The sequence below is a fragment of the Anneissia japonica genome, unplaced genomic scaffold (assembly GCF_011630105.1).
Source record: "Anneissia japonica isolate Jap-2015-1 unplaced genomic scaffold, ASM1163010v1 scaffold51206_len1375_cov113, whole genome shotgun sequence".
Classification (NCBI taxonomy): Eukaryota; Metazoa; Echinodermata; class Crinoidea; order Comatulida; family Comatulidae; genus Anneissia; species Anneissia japonica.
This window is the reverse complement of record NW_022758161.1, coordinates 1-1,405: the sequence shown is the minus strand read 5'-3', so window position 1 is coordinate 1,405 and position 1,405 is coordinate 1. Positions and strand designations below refer to the sequence as shown.

General features: G+C 40.1%; 1 protein-coding gene across 1 annotated transcript; it reads left to right on the top strand.

Moving 5' to 3' along the window:
- Positions 1–8: 8 nt before the first annotated feature.
- LOC117125180 lies at positions 9–871 on the top strand. Its single transcript, XM_033271592.1, has 2 exons — positions 9–777; positions 867–871. Exons 1-2 carry the CDS (start codon positions 9–11, stop codon positions 869–871), a joined length of 774 nt encoding a protein of 257 aa, XP_033127483.1.
- The last annotated feature ends 534 nt before the right edge of the window (positions 872–1,405 follow it).

The window sequence follows — 1,405 nt, the reverse complement described above, 5'->3', positions numbered from 1 at the left end:
ATTATCTAATGACTTATATGGGTGACCGTGGCAGAGAAATATTTGAAACATTAGACTGGGCGCCAAGTGTAGCAGGCCAAGACAATCAGCCAGCCACACCAGCTGAAAACGAAACATTGACAGGCGTTTTCGATAGATTCGAACGATATGTTAGGCCGAAAAAGAACGTCATAAAAGCAACCGTAGAATTTCACGGCCGAGCACAAAGAGAAGGTGAGCCCTTCAATAAATTCTTAACGGATTTACGAGTCCTCGTAAAGCGTTGTGAATACGACGACGAGGATAGAATGCTTAGGGATGCCATAGTAGTCAAGACTAAAGAGCATAAAGTAAGAGAAAAATGTCTAGACGCAGGGGACGAGTTGACACTCGAAAAAGCGATTAGCATTGCCCTTAATTACGAGACCTCCCAGGAAAGTCTCAAAGTCATGGGAGGAGGCGAAGCACATGTGCACAAAATAAAGCATGTGAACAAGACTCACAAAAATAAAACAGCGCCCCCAACTTACAAAGGGAATAAACGAGACTCGTCTACAACAAAATGTAATAGGTGTGGATACAGTGCAAACCATGAGCAGTGCCCTGCAATGGGACGTACATGTAGCAAGTGTGATAAGCCTAATCATTTCGCAGCTGTTTGTAAAACTAAACTGATAAAATCAACAAAACCTAAGCAGCGTGCAGTGAGACAAATCACACATTCTTCATCAGATGAAGAAAATGAATACACAATTGGTGCAGTCACAGCCAGCATAAATTCATCTGCAGTCTATGCGCGTATGACATTGGAAGGACGACCTATTGACCTTCAGTTGGATAATGGTGCTGAAGTGAACATTATTCCTAAGAACTATTTACCTAAAAAGCCTGATAATACCGTGTTGAAAATGTGGAATATGGCAAAGGTAAATGTAATTGGCAAAGTCCATGTTAAGCTGAGAAACCCCAAAAATAAGAATAAATATTGGGTAGACTTTAAAGTAGTAGATCAAGCTGACCTCCAACCGATACTAGGTTGTAATGCATGTAAACTGTCTCTTATACACATCTAGATGTGTATAAGAGCTAGGTTGTAATGCATGTAAATACATGAATTTAATCACCATCAATGAACATGAGTTCAAGAAAATTTCTCAAATAGGGAAAGCAAATGTGGAGTGTAAATATAAGGATGTATCTAATGGTGACTTAGGAGGTTTGCCAGGGGAAACAACCCTGTACATTGATGAAAGTATTGAACCTACAGTACTTCCAGCTAGGAGAATCCCTCACTCGATTAAACAACAGGTGAAATCAGAGTTAATTAAGATGGAACAAAGAGGGGTGATTGAAAAAGTAGTACCAGACCACCCAACACAATGGGTGAGTCAAATGGTTGTTGCTACTAAGTCTGACGATAGATTAA

Bases quoted from the DNA above. Each gene is read 5' to 3' on its own strand.
- LOC117125180 (XM_033271592.1), top strand. From the start codon at position 9: ATGACTTATATGGGTGACCGTGGCAGAGAAATATTTGAAACATTAGAC.